At 38.9% G+C, this 11,921-nt stretch overlaps 2 protein-coding genes across 2 annotated transcripts; one reads left to right on the plus strand and one right to left on the minus strand.

The window, feature by feature from the left end:
* Positions 1-963: 963 nt before the first annotated feature.
* On the minus strand, positions 964-2,240 carry LOC140785499 (peroxidase 57-like). The gene is made up of 4 exons (XM_073133346.1): positions 2,019-2,240; positions 1,745-1,924; positions 1,477-1,636; positions 964-1,376 (listed from the first exon to the last, which is right to left on the minus strand). The coding sequence occupies exons 1-4, from the start codon at positions 2,238-2,240 to the stop codon at positions 964-966; spliced, it is 975 nt and encodes a 324-aa protein (XP_072989447.1).
* A 7,880-nt stretch (positions 2,241-10,120) lies between these two features.
* Positions 10,121-11,417, plus strand: LOC140785502 (peroxidase 57-like). The gene is made up of 4 exons (XM_073133349.1): positions 10,121-10,342; positions 10,437-10,616; positions 10,725-10,884; positions 10,985-11,417. The coding sequence occupies exons 1-4, from the start codon at positions 10,121-10,123 to the stop codon at positions 11,395-11,397; spliced, it is 975 nt and encodes a 324-aa protein (XP_072989450.1). The 3' UTR covers positions 11,398-11,417.
* Positions 11,418-11,921: the final 504 nt, after the last annotated feature.

Genomic DNA, 11,921 nt, shown 5'->3' on the forward strand with positions numbered 1-11,921 from the left:
TACTGTAAAAGGTTTATATTTTAACATTTAGATGCGCCAGCAAATATTATTTGTCTGACATCTATTAAACTCGTGTGATTCATACCACACTGAGTCATCTCGAGCATTGATACAACCTAGGGAGATCTAATTTTATTTTGTTCTAGTTGTTTTCTTCAAAAATAATAAAAATTCTATATGTCACGTTCGAGCGCAGAGAGGGGGAGCGGGAGGAGGGGTTGCATTCGAACGCCTACAGGTATTCGCATCGACAGAGAACACAATTTGTGGGTGATTGACCCCTTTCGAATGCCCGCATGCGAACACCTGCATACACTCACATCGATAATGAACGCGAATTGCGCATTCGAACGCAGTCGGCGAGAATTCATTATTTCTAGAGTTATTATTTATCATTTTGGCTTGTTAGGTTACCCTCTTAAGATGTGGATGGCAACCTATAAGATCATTATGAATGAATATTGATTTTCTATCCTTTCGCTTTCTCTCTACCCTAATTATTCTCCCTTTTCATTCAAGCCCTAGCCGTGTGCCATCTCGATGTCGGTTACCTCTAATTTCCCGTGACTGTCAAGTCCTCCCTCCTCCTTGGGATCTCAACCAACTTCTCTCTCTTCATCCTTATCTCTTCAATACCACATTCCACACAATCCATCACTATTATCATCTCTCTCACCTCTTCATCACCATCACTCGTCACCTCCACCTTCACCCCATTTTTCTGTATTTTCGTCTTAGGTGCAGTTAGAATCTGCGTTACAATCCTCTCCTTTGTGGAAGAAATTTTATTGCATCATCAATAATAGAATCATAATACGAAAATTACGCCACAGTTGGTGTTGGTAGACCAACAATTAATTATTTTTCCAACTCAGGTAATAAATGAAAATTAAAACGAATAAAACTGGATCCGCATCAGAACTTGTTATAATTATGGGAGGATATAAAGAAAAAGAAAATTATTTAATTTATCCGACGGCAATTTCTTCTTATCTGGCCTTGGGTTCCGGTGAGGACTTGGACCGAGGCTAGCTTGACCATAGCCTGGTTGAATCGGGTCAAGAAGAGATTCGAATTGCCTGCTAATTGCTGCACAATCCACCTAGTAGACCAATCCGAAGCCAATGCTTGATCAATTGGGAGAATACCTTTGTTCTGGAGGAGTTGCTTGTAAAAACTATTGTCCACTTTGAGAGCACTGGATGGGTCATCAAGGAAGACAAAGTTGTTGAAATTTGAGAACCTAGGGCACACCATGTTGCTCAGTATTTGGACATAGATTGGGTTCAAGCTTGGGTCAGGCTTGCCAGTTCCTCTGAAATTATAAAGCCTATCCCTGATTATAGAACAATGAGTAACTCCAACAGTGTGGCCACCTGGATGCATGAGATACATATATGTATAAGCAATTTGGCATGCAATTAATATTGATGAGCTCAAATTCAATTTGCTTTAATGTAACTAATTAAATATTACCCAATAGAAGAACCATGTCGTAGGTATTGAGACCCTTGGATTGGAAGACTTGAATTGATTGTCGAACTGTAATGGAAGGTGATGGGAGATTAACACGTGAAGCAAGTGAGATAGTCCCGTCCCTCCTCCCCAGGGGAACCTGATAAGATAATCCTCCAGCCTTGTTCCAGAAATGAATACACCATTAATTAGTTTATTCTCCATATATGCAGAAATGCAATTGTTTTTAACTGTATATATAAGCATGTAGAAGATGAAATTAAGTTACCAGTGCTATAGCATCTCTCGTTGCAGCGATAATGATATCTGCACAGGAGACAACACCAGGGCATGCCGTCTCCACTGCTGCCTTTGCTCGATCGATTAGGTCGTAGCCAAACACACTCAAGTTTGGAGGTGCAGTCTTTTCACTAAATGGACCATCCAGTAGTATGGATGCATCACAACCCTAGATTAATATTTCATCTAGACGTTAGTACGTAAAAACTTTATGTATATATATAAATTTAAATTACTACTGTTGGTATAAATGCCCCACATACGTTAACGAAGCAGTCGTGGAATTGCATGCGGAGGAGAGCGGCGACGATCTTGGAGTCTGCGAAGAATCGCTGCCGCACGACGCCTGCGATGATGGCCTCGACGTCCTTGGTGCCGCATTTGCCTCTGTAGAAGCCATACTGCAGTGCACCGTGACAGGTAGTGCCAAAGCTGATCAGCAGGAGGAGGAAGACAGTGGCATTGAGGAGCATTGGGGACTTCATCTTTAGCTAGTTAGCTTGTAGCTAGCTAGAGATATATGAATAAATGTTTTGAGTGAGACAATGTATGGCTGGCATGTGTTATTTATAGGGTTGGGTTTGGGGTTTGTTGGTACGTACAGCTGTTGCACGAAGATGGAGATCACGTTTACTATAAGCCTTACACTTGGTTTTGTTATGCTTGTTTTTGACTTGATCGAAACCAGCCTTAATTTTAGGAAGTTATTAATTGCACTTCAAGGCGTTAATGATTAATTTTGCGTAAATGCTAGATGCTGTATTCTAGAATAGAGTTTTGTGATTTGCACGTACAGATTAAGTCTACAGGTAGCATGCATACGTAGAGTAGTTGCCAAAATATCAATTAAGCTGGGTATTTATTTGGAGAGCCCCACATAAATCTTAGCACGATCGACTTCATGATTTCTTTTCCTCTTTGGAAGACGAACCAATATTGGAAACAGCGGTAGCTAGTCGGAAAGTAACCTTATTCCAAAATTCTTATACTCATATCCGATTTCTGAATCCGAATGCGATAATATTACACCCATATCTGTATCTAGATCTAAGTTTTTTTTTTTCTAAAAAAAAGGCTATCCAAATTTGTTTTCGTCTACGATTGACCACCGTGGAACTGCCACCATCTTGGTCATTATCCTCCACTTGTGAGGGAGATGGAGTGGAGCCCCTAACCGCGATCAAGGCGCTTGCACTGGTCATACTAGAGCTCCTGCTATCTTCGCCAACCTTTCTCATCGCAAATGCGGCATCGGAGCAGCCCCTAGTGACGGCTCTATCACTAACATCCCTAGCCCCGGTGGAAGCTAGAGCTCAAACCTTAGTTTTCCACCAGCTGTGATCTAGTCCTCCTTAGTCCAAGCCATCACTGGTAGCACCTTTCTTGGACATCCTGCACCCGAACCATGCCTGCTGTTCATGCCAACACAAATTAGAAGATTGCAATCGATGACCATTCTCACTATAGTAAAATTGCAGCTAGTGGCTACCAGTCCGACACTTCCACAACCACTGGCAGCCACTGCTAACTTCTCTAGCCTGACTCCCATCCAATGATGGCCACCATATCCGATGGCAACTGTCTCTGGCTTAACCTAACAGCCATGCTCGTGGCAATATCGCTTGAGCCAAGCCACAGTAAGGTGGCTTCCGCAAATCTCTAAACTGCCACGACTCCACTATAGTGGGACCTTGGGCCCTATCCCCAGCCACCTAGAGCTAGTGGAACCGCTGGTGATGCGCCATGGTTACTACTATAGCAAATCGAGCTCAATTTTCTTCCTCTACCGTCGCTTGTCGTTGTTTCGCCATCGCAAGGCCTAATCAGAGGTCAACTACTAGCATCCCACAACCTAACCTAGCTATCACCACCACCCATGCAGCCAATGGTAGCGTCCCTAGGCCAAAACATGTTTTTAACCCTAGGGATAGGGATAGGATTAGGGAAAGTGGAGGGGAGAGATGAAGCACAAGTATCATGAGGTAGAGCAAAAATTCACGAATCAACCCAACACCTCACATGAACCAGTTGGGAACCTATAAGCCCAACTTGGGGCCCTAGTATGAGCTCGATGATGACTAGTGGAATAATCTGATGGGTTCGCGTTAGCTGACTAAGTCGGACCTGTTAGAAGTCTAAATGTGACGCAAGCTAGGTCGATGAGTGGATTGTCACTAGACACTTTGAGGACAAGGTGTTAAAAGCATGGTGGATTGTTATAATCCATCCATGTGGGTCGAGTCAATCGAGTTAAATCTAGTTGGTTATCTTTGCTTCTTATTTTTAATATCAAATTAAAGTAGATGAAAGTCCAATTGGGTGAATTAGATCTGGCCCACTATGACTCTACTCCTATAGAAATGAGAGATCATGGGTTATTTAGTATAAATAGAGTGAATATTTAGTTATTTTATTATTATGCATTTATCTTTTATTTGAGTTATTAAATTATATTTATTTTTCTAAGAGTAGATCTTAACCATAAAATCCTTCCAAGCTTTCAAATTTTAGCCACCATTTTCCTCTAAAAGCTATCCACCCTTACGACCGACCTCCACCATCTCATAGTCGTTTGCCACCCTCCGATGATTGTCACATTGTTAGATAATCCATTTTAGCCCAATTCTTACCTTCCCTCACCTTTTGGCCATAACTTCTTATTTTGAACTCTGAATCCACTCAAACTAGAGAAAAAAAAACCCTTGACTACTGAGGCTATCATTCATTTTTTATAATTTTTCATACGAGCATATCATTCCAGATCTAGTTCGTAACATTATTCTTTGTCCTAATTAAAAGTGGGATGAAAACACACTCATTTATTAATCTAGATCACCCGTAGTTGTTCTCAAAAGTTCTACCCTAGATCAAACTGAGCTGATTGATTGTATCTCTTAAAAAAAAACCCTAATAGTGGTATCAAAGCCATACTGACCTCAGATGCACCATTAATGGCGACCGCTGGAGTTATTGCTTTTAGAAGGAAAATAAAAGAACCAAATGCATCGGAGGAAGGAGCAAACATGAAAACACCAAGGTCTGAAGCATGAAGAAAGGATTTTCCCCCGGAAAGTCCAATGACCATGGAAAGTCTCGTGTCCGCGTTGATGGCTGCCTTAGTATCAACCAGCATGATCCTAGAAAGATTGGTGAAGACTAGTAATGAGAGCAAGGAAGACCATCACACCACTCACAAAGCTATTCGTTGTTGGAACAAGGTGAGACCTTAACACCTTGGCATCAACCATCAACTTCAGCTAGCCTATGGGCCACATCATCCACAATAATGAGCCGCTCCTTCCACACCCCATGGCGTGAGAGACTGCTGCTACCCCTAGGCTGGTGTAAACTAAGAAGATCCGTAGGACATGTGTGTAAACTTTATATGAAGATGACGAGGAGTGGTTGGAGTATGACACACCGACGTGATTTCATGCAGCGGAGGAGGGATGCATATCGATAGCAACACACCCTCCCATAGCTAGGTCGGGTCAAGGCTATGATCCCGACAATGACTTTGATGTACTAGGACGATTAGTACATATTGATTTTCCAAAATTTCAAAGTGATGATCCTCTTGACTAGACATTGTGTATTTTATAAAATTTATTTTGTCCTAAATGGAGAGATTGTAAAGTTTTATAAGTCAGCAAATGCGACTAAAATAATTATTTTATGACTAGATATTAATATAACACAAGTTGAGGATAAGATGAAGTTGAGCACTAGAGTTTGAATGCCTTACAAATGTTCTGACATATAAAGGGTGTGTTTCCTCAAGTTGAAAGGTGTTTCCAAGTCGTTCGAACATGAGTTTTTATGTCCGAAGAAATAGAATTTTTGATTGACATGCATCCACTCAAACTAGAGCTAAAAGAACTTTAGCTAGTGAGGCTATCATCTATTAAATTTTCATAATTTTTTTATACAAACAGACCATTCCAGATCAGGTTCATAACATTGTTCTTAGTCCTAATTAAAAGTGGGATGAAAACATACTCATTTATTAATTTGAGAAAATAGTTGACCTGACTATAGTGATGTTTGATTGTATTTTACTACAACGAGGAGGGATTCTCCTTATGAAGTTTGTCTTTTAGAATTTTTCTTATCATTACTATGTATTTTGGGGCTCAAGTGAAACCTTCTGAAGTATCAATCTCCTCCATGAAGCCATCCATGAAGCCACTTGATAAAGATATTCTCATTATCATGACATTTGATCTTGTGCTTAATCATAATATCTTTATTTAGTTTCTGCCACACTTGATTTTCCCTTGCTATGTGGTTGTCTTTGGAATTATATGTTAATATTAATCTTCTTCACTTGTGATATGCTTAGTTAATAATTGGTAGTATAAGACATCGTGTATTTTATAAAATTTATTTTGTCAAAAATTGCTAAAGGGGGAGATGGTAAAGTTTTATAAGTCAGCAAATGCAATTAAACTAATTATTTATATGTTTAGATATTTTGTAATGAACACAAGTTGAGGATAAGATTAATTGAGAAAGAAGGTTGTAAGAGATTAAGTTGAGTACTAGCGTTCAAACGCTTGGGAATGTTATGTCATACAAACGTGTGTTTCCTCAAGTTGAAAGATGTTTGTAAGTCGTTCAAACACGAGGTTTTACGTCCGAAGAAATAGAGTGATCCAATCTACTTTGAAGGTAGAGACGGTTAAGATAAAAAGACGAAGGGGGAGAAATAGGTCTACCCTACGGGCCTAAGGGGGTCGGCAGAAAAGAGAGATTAGAAGCTAGACGAGACCTTGCTAACGAAAGAGGTGGCGCTAGTTAGTGAAGAGGGAGGAGAGAGATGTAGGGGCTGGTGGCCTAGTTGAGAGAGATGCCAGGGAAAAAGCCAATTAATCTTTCATTTCAAGCATGCCTAAGATACAAGCCATAAGGCCTTATTTATAGAGATTAAATCAAAAAGTCCTAAACAAATTTAACTAAACTAGTCTTCCTTATCTTCTTGGATTGACCCTTCATTTTTCCACAGATAGATTCTGAATTTGGAGAAGCTGTAAATACCAAAGTTGTAAAAATAGATATTTACAATATCCAACTCGTTTGATATTATTTCAATATATGTAGAATATTTTGCGAATATTTTCCCGAAACTATGCAAAGCTGAATTTAGCTAGTTAAATAAAATCCTAACATACTAAGACTTTGACTAAATCACATAAGAATAGTAAATACGATAACTAGACTTGATATATCAATCCCAATGTCTTTCGAGGTGATCCGATCTACTCCGAATCACATCATAGACTTTTTGATTAACATGCATTCATAGGTTGTTTGAACGTTATGTGAATTAGTTGAGAATAAAAAGCATTTAGCGCGTTCGAATGCCTGCACATGTTTGCCAAGACAAAGAACGAATAGACTTTTTATGACGTTTTATGTTCGAAGAAATACGAGGTTTTACGTTTGACATACAGAGAACGTCTGACATACAAAGGTGTGTTTCCTAAAGTTGAAAGGTGTTCGCAAGTCGTTCAAACACGAGGTTTTACGTCCGAAGAAATAGACTTTTTGATTGGCATGCATTCGTAGGTTGTTTGAACGTCATGTGAATGAGTTGGGAATAAAAAGCACATGAGCACGAGCCTTAACGTGCCCATTTGTATTTGAACGCAAAGATGAGTTTCAGATTTCCTGCATTATATATGGAAATATTTTTAGGTTTTTCATACCTAATCTTGAGAAGTTAATTAAGCATTGAAAATGTAATACTAGCCAAAGGTCGACTACTAGCGACCTACAACCTAACCTAGTTGCCACCATACTCATGCATCCAATGGTGGCATCCGTAGGCCAAAACACATTTTTAGCCCTAGGGTTAGGGCTAGGGATAGGGCAAGTGGAGCATAGAGATAAAGTACACGTATCACGAGGTAGGGCACAAACCAACTCAACACTGTGCATGAACCAGTTGGGAACCCAACGATTGGTGGAACGACCTAGTGGGCCCCTGTTAGCTAACTAAGGTGGACCTACTAGAAGCTTGAACACAATGTAAGCCAGGCCGGTGGGTGGATTTTTACTAGTTACTCTGAGAGCAAGCTACCGAAAATATGGTAGATTATTATGATCCATCCACGCGTGTCAAGTTAGTCAAGTCAAGTCTAGTCAGTTATATTATTTTTTCTTATTTTTAATATCAAATTAAAGTAGATGTAAGTCCAATAGGGCAAATTGGATCCGACTCCACTATAACTCTACTCCTATAGATAGGAGAGGTCATGGGTTATTTAGTACGGATGGAGTAAATATTGAGTTTAGTTATTTTATTATTATACATTTATCTTTTATTTGAGTTGTTAGATCATCTTTATTTTTTTCTAAGAGTAGATTTTAACCCTAGAATCCTTCTAAACTTCTAAACCCTAGCCACCATCTTCCTCTTGAATTCGCCCACCCTTACGGTCGACCTCCACCATCCCACGACCGCCTACAACCCTCCAATGATTGTTTTAACTCAGATAATCCATTTAGGCCTGATTCTTACCTTCCCTCACCTTTTGGCTATAACTTCTTGTTTTGAACTCTAAATCCACTCAAACTAGAGCCAAAAGAACCCTAACTATTGGCGCTATTATATGTTTTTCATAGTTTTTTATATGAGCAAATCATTCCAGATCTAGTTCGTAACACTGTTCTTGGTCCTAATTGAAATTGCAATGGAAACACACATTTATTAATCTGGAACGAGCCTCTCTAATCCATGTGATATTGTATGAGAAAATAGTTGACCTGGCTGCAGTGATGTTTGATAGTATATTTTTATTACAACGAGGAGAGATTCTCCATGTGAAGTTTGTCTTTTTGAATTTTTCTTATCATCACTCTGTAGTCTGGTACTCAAGTGAAACCTTCAGAAGTATTCATCTTGTCCATGAAGCCACTTGATAAAGATATTCTTATTATCATGATCGCTTATTCTTATTACCATGACATTGATCTTGTACTTTAATCATTATATCTTTATTTAATTTCTACCACACTTGCTTTTTCACTTGCTATGTGATTGTTTTTGAAAGTATAAGTTAATGTTAATTAGCTGTATTAGACATCATGTATTTATAAAATTTATTTTATCACAAATTGCTAAAGAGGGAGATTGTAAAGTTTTATAAGTCAGTAAATGCGATTAAAATAATTATTTTATGTCTAGATATTTTGTAATGAACACAGGTTGAAGATAAGATTTATTGAGAAAGAAGGCTGTAGAGATGAAGTTGAGCACTAGCGTTCAAACGCCCTACAAATGTTTTGAGATACAAAAGTGTGTTTCTCAAGTTGAAAGGTGTCCCCAGGTCGGTCGAACATGAGTTTTTATATCCGAAGGACTTTTTGATCGACATGCACTCACAAGTTGTTCAAACATTGTACAAGTAGAAGTCGGGGGAAAAAAAAGAGCCTGCAGCCACGAGCCTTCGAACGTGCCCATTTGTAATCAAACTCAAAAATGAGTTTACTGCATTATATGTCGTTAGTTTTAGAGGTTTTTCATAACTTATCTTGAGGAGGTAATTACGTAATACTTGTTGCAATCTGTGATTGTCTTGGAGAGTCTCTTTCAAAGATCTATAACTAGCTTGAGACATCTATTAGCTTTCAGGCAGAGGGTATACGAACAATTAATCTACAGATCTTTAGTTCTTGGGAGATATTAAAGTTGCATTCAGAGGTTGGGTTGCCAATCGCCCATATACGAATGTAAATGTAAAATAAGTAGGACTGAAGAAATGAGTTAGTATATGTGGAGCTCCACCAGTAGCAAATTCGATATGACCAAATTAACTACCCAGCAAGTCAAGATTAAGAAGCAATATAAGAATTTTGGAATAAGGTTAAGTTGGAGCCCGGCTCTTTCCGACTAGCTACCGCTGTTTCCAATATTGGTTCGTCTTCCAAAGAGGAAAAGAAATCATGAAGTCGATCGTGCTAAGATTTATGTGGGGCTCTCCAAATAAATACCCAGCTTAATTGATATTTTGGCAACTACTCTACGTATGCATGCTACCTGTAGACTTAATCTGTACGTGCAAATCACAAAACTCTATTCTAGAATACAGCATCTAGCATTTACGCAAAATTAATCATTAACGCCTTGAAGTGCAATTAATAACTTCCTAAAATTAAGGCTGGTTTCGATCAAGTCAAAAACAAGCATAACAAAACCAAGTGTAAGGCTTATAGTAAACGTGATCTCCATCTTCGTGGAACAGCTGTACGTACCAACAAACCCCAAACCCAACCCTATAAATAACACATGCCAGCCATACATTGTCTCACTCAAAACATTTATTCATATATCTCTAGCTAGCTACAAGCTAACTAGCTAAAGATGAAGTCCCCAATGCTCCTCAATGCCACTGTCTTCCTCCTCCTGCTGATCAGCTTTGGCACTACCTGTCACGGTGCACTGCAGTATGGCTTCTACAGAGGCAAATGCGGCACCAAGGACGTCGAGGCCATCATCGCAGGCGTCGTGCGGCAGCGATTCTTCGCAGACTCCAAGATCGTCGCCGCTCTCCTCCGCATGCAATTCCACGACTGCTTCGTTAACGTATGTGGGGCATTTATACCAACAGTAGTAATTTAAATTTATATATATACATAAAGTTTTTACGTACTAACGTCTAGATGAAATATTAATCTAGGGTTGTGATGCATCCATACTACTGGATGGTCCATTTAGTGAAAAGACTGCACCTCCAAACTTGAGTGTGTTTGGCTACGACCTAATCGATCGAGCAAAGGCAGCAGTGGAGGCGGCATGCCCTGGTGTTGTCTCCTGTGCAGATATCATTATCGCTGCAACGAGAGATGCTATAGCACTGGCAACTTAATTTCATCTTCTACATGCTTATATATACAGTTAAAAACAATTGCATTTCTGCATATATGGAGAATAAACTAATTAATGGTGTATTCATTTCTGGAGCAAGGCTGGAGGATTATCTTATCAGGTTCCTCTGGGGAGGAGGGACGGGACTATCTCACTTGCTTCACGTGTTAATCTCCCATCACCTTCCATTACAGTTCGACAATCAATTCAAGTCTTCCAATCCAAGGGTCTCAATACCTACGACATGGTTCTTCTATTGGGTAATATTTAATTAGTTACATTAAAGCAAATTGAATTTGAGCTCATCAATATTAATTGCATGCCAAATTGCTTATACATATATGTATCTCATGCATCCAGGTGGCCACACTGTTGGAGTTACTCATTGTTCTATAATCAGGGATAGGCTTTATAATTTCAGAGGAACTGGCAAGCCTGACCCAAGCTTGAACCCAATCTATGTCCAAATACTGAGCAACATGGTGTGCCCTAGGTTCTCAAATTTCAACAACTTTGTCTTCCTTGATGACCCATCCAGTGCTCTCAAAGTGGACAATAGTTTTTACAAGCAACTCCTCCAGAACAAAGGTATTCTCCCAATTGATCAAGCATTGGCTTCGGATTGGTCTACTAGGTGGATTGTGCAGCAATTAGCAGGCAATTCGAACCTCTTCTTGACCCGATTCAACCAGGCTATGATCAAGCTAGCCTCGGTCCAAGTCCTCACCGGAACCCAAGGCCAGATAAGAAGAAATTGCCGTCGGATAAATTAAATATTTTTCTTTTTCTTTATATCCTCCCATAATTATAACAAGTTCTGATACGGATCCAGTTTTATTCGTTTTAATTTTTATTTGTTACCTGAGTTGGAAAAATAATTAATTGTTGGTCTACCAATGGCGTAATTTTTGTATTGTGCTTGTATTATTGATGATGCAATAAAGCTTTTTCTATAAATGAGAGCATTGTAAATTATTATTGTTTCTAAATTATCTTCGTTTAATTTAATTTCCTACGTCATTTCCCATTGAACGCCCTATCCGTTTTGCTATTTTATAGTTTCTATCTTTTATTGTTACTATTTAAAATTGTTCATGTGACCTTGTATTTCAATTCCAACTGATATATATTTATAGGGAAATGACAAATATAAGTCCCTAGGAAATGACAACTATAAGTTGCATATATATCTGTCATAATAAGATATATTATACTATTCTCTTTGTAACGCCATGAATCTGTTGAAGTCATCGTCAAGATATTTTTAAAAATAGCTCTTTTTCATTGATGGGTGGGA

Source organism: Typha latifolia, chromosome 4, assembly GCF_019914945.1.
Source record: "Typha latifolia isolate L0001 chromosome 4, TyphaL0001v2, whole genome shotgun sequence".
Classification (NCBI taxonomy): domain Eukaryota; kingdom Viridiplantae; phylum Streptophyta; class Magnoliopsida; order Poales; family Typhaceae; genus Typha; species Typha latifolia.

Excerpts from the sequence above, each read along its gene's own strand:
- LOC140785499 (XM_073133346.1), bottom strand. The coding sequence starts at position 2,240 with ATGAAGTCCCCAATGCTCCTCAATGCCACTGTCTTCCTCCTCCTGCTG. Across the intron at positions 1,637-1,744 it reads CGAGAGATGCTATAGCACTG|GCTGGAGGATTATCTTATCA; the intron begins GTAACTTAATTT and ends TTCTGGAACAAG. Across the intron at positions 1,377-1,476 it reads CGACATGGTTCTTCTATTGG|GTGGCCACACTGTTGGAGTT; the intron begins GTAATATTTAAT and ends TCATGCATCCAG.
- LOC140785502 (XM_073133349.1), top strand. The coding sequence starts at position 10,121 with ATGAAGTCCCCAATGCTCCTCAATGCCACTGTCTTCCTCCTCCTGCTG. Across the intron at positions 10,343-10,436 it reads TCCACGACTGCTTCGTTAAC|GGTTGTGATGCATCCATACT; the intron begins GTATGTGGGGCA and ends ATATTAATCTAG. Across the intron at positions 10,885-10,984 it reads CGACATGGTTCTTCTATTGG|GTGGCCACACTGTTGGAGTT; the intron begins GTAATATTTAAT and ends TCATGCATCCAG.